This window comes from Rutilus rutilus, assembly GCF_951802725.1.
Source record: "Rutilus rutilus genome assembly, chromosome: 12".
Taxonomy (NCBI): Eukaryota; Metazoa; Chordata; class Actinopteri; order Cypriniformes; family Leuciscidae; genus Rutilus; species Rutilus rutilus.
Window position 1 is genome coordinate 40562808 of NC_140217.1, and position 2500 is coordinate 40565307.

The 2500-nt window shown below is 30.6% G+C and overlaps 1 protein-coding gene across 4 annotated transcripts in view; it reads right to left on the reverse strand.

Moving 5' to 3' along the window:
* The window catches only part of LOC311301239 (zinc finger E-box-binding homeobox 1), a 44481-nt gene that overhangs the window by 24976 nt on the left and 17005 nt on the right, over positions 1-2500 (reverse strand). The window contains exon 1 of one of the 4 annotated variants that reach the window (XM_084426210.1): positions 100-235. The exons of 2 other annotated variants lie outside the window; for them this stretch is intronic. In XM_084426210.1, coding sequence (XP_084282336.1) covers positions 100-130 — 31 coding nt within the window. In that variant the 5' untranslated portion in view covers positions 131-235. Of the gene's footprint in view, positions 28-99; positions 236-2500 lie in introns of those variants that run through there. One more of the 4 variants, XM_084426211.1, reaches the window with a different exon arrangement.

Here is a 2500-nt window from a genome sequence, read left to right on the forward strand (position 1 = left end):
CATCACACACACACACACACACACACTAGAAACGTCATCAGAACATGCTACAGAACAACTTCATGTCCCAGAGACGGGGTCAAATGTGCTAAAACACACCGTATGCCTCATGTGTTGCTGTTTGCATCATCTAACAGTCCCCGTGTGATTCTCATAAGTCCCGCAGAAGCTCAAGTCATTTCATGATAAAGTCCGATAACAGTGGCTTCCTCAGCTGAACGACAGCATCACCTCGAGTGTGTGTGTGTGTGTGTGTGTGTGTCACTGTAGGGCGTCAGATGCTGTTTCTCTTTCAGAGCTCAGGAGAGACTCCACTATCTCTATTGACTGGGTTTCAGATGTTTCTCCTAGAATTCATTAAGAGAAATAAAAATAGACTCAAATGTTTTTGCTTTAAAAAATTTTTTTGCAGGTTTTGAAAATATGTTTTGCATTACTTTTGTTTTGCATTAATTGCATTCATTTGCAATACATATATTCTTTATTAATATATATTTAAGTGAGACAAGAAGGGAAAAACAACTATCTGATATATATTTAGTATATTTATATATATATATATATATATGCATTGCTATACTACATTACATACTAGATAAGTAAAATTACATAAGAAATTATATCTTGTTTTCAAAAAAGAAAAATCAAACTTTTTGCATAAAACAAGCAAAATTACCTGCCAATGGAAAAAAATAAACAAATCTTAATTCAAATGGAAAACAAGAAAAATAATCTTAATTCAACTGGAAAACAAAATAATAAAGATTATAAAAAAACACTTAATTTTTTTTATTTTAGAAAACAAGAAATAAATTTGACTTATCTTCATTATTTAAGAAGTTTGAGATATTTTGGACTGGAAACAAGACACAAATATGAAGTAAGAAAAGCATTTTTTTTGCAGTGTATGAGAATAATAGATAATTTGATGAGGTTTGTATTGAGATCTCTGATGTTTAATTGCAGACTTTGACATTTTTAGACATCATCGAGACACGTGTGAGATCACTGGGGTCTTTTCATCAGGACAAAAAAAGCTGATACGCAAATTCGTTCTCCGTTTAATATTTGTTTTAAAAAAAACAATTGTGATTGAGATTTTGGGAGTGTGTGTGAGAAGCTCTTCCACACAGGCTTCATCAGACGTGTTCGTGTCATTAAACAGAGATGAATGAAGAGCGAAAGAGTGTCTTTCAGAAGAGATCTCAAACAAGCTCTTATTTTACCCAGAATCCAATGTTTCAGATCTCAATATAATCTCTGTTCCTGTAATGATGTTTCACTTTCCATTTATTCTGATTCTGTTATTATTTCTCCTCTGGGATTTATCATCTGAAACCAAACTGGCGCTTCAGTAAAAGAACATTAAATCAGCGCTCCAGGAATACTGTAGTCCGCTTGTGACACACACACACACACACACACACACACACAGAGTGTTTTTCTTCGGTCTCGTCAGTGATTATAGACGCATCATGCCCAGTTTGTCTCTTAAAGCCACACAAACAAATACCCAGAACAAGCAAATGTCAAAAAGTCTTGTAGATGTGATTCATCAGATCAAGATCTTTTCTAGTGTGAAGTCAGTTCTCCTCAACATTAACTACCAATATCAGCCACTAACTAACCATAAACAAACACAACAACACACACTAAAGTGTTTTAACAGTTAAATCTTTTTGATTTTAAAGTGTGTAAATGCATCTTTGGTTACACTTTATTTTAAGGTGTCATTATATATTTAAGTATTGTATAATATTATTTAACTACATGTACTTACTATAGGGTTAGGGTTTGGTTGAGGGTTAGTTGCGTGTAAGTATGCATAATTTACTGCTATTACTATGGTAAGTACATGTAACATGTGTAACAAGGACACTGTAAAATAAAGTGTTATCGCATCTTTTTTTCCGATTTTTTCCAATAAATGACACATGAACTTTTGATATTTTAACTGTTAAAATGCAATTTAATTATTAAAACTAAATAACAAAAATTCATTTTTAAAGTGTTTGTGCATTGTTCTTTACAATAAATTTGGATTTTAAGCAGTTAAAACTGTTATAACTGCTTACATATAAAATCTAAACTGTAATTAACTTGCATTTTAACTAGTAAAATATCACATTTCAAGTGTCATTTGTTGTAAAAAATAAAAATAAAAAATACAAAAGATGCATATACACACTTTAAACGTACTTAAACGTAATAGCATTTAAAAGGGTTATTTTAGCAGCAAAACCCAACAAATGTCTTTTTCTGAAATGTTTTTGCTTACAATAAATGACACTTGATATTTGATATCTTTTGTGATGATATTCAGACATATTTTAAGACAACCAAAAAGTTTCTAAACACTTTTAGCAGCTGTTGTAAACAATATATCTTGAAACATAATTATTGTGTTTAAGTTAGTTCACACAATAATTGACAGAAAAATTATTTACTAAATTCTTAGGATTTAGTTTTAACATTAAGTTTCATTTATATATATATATAT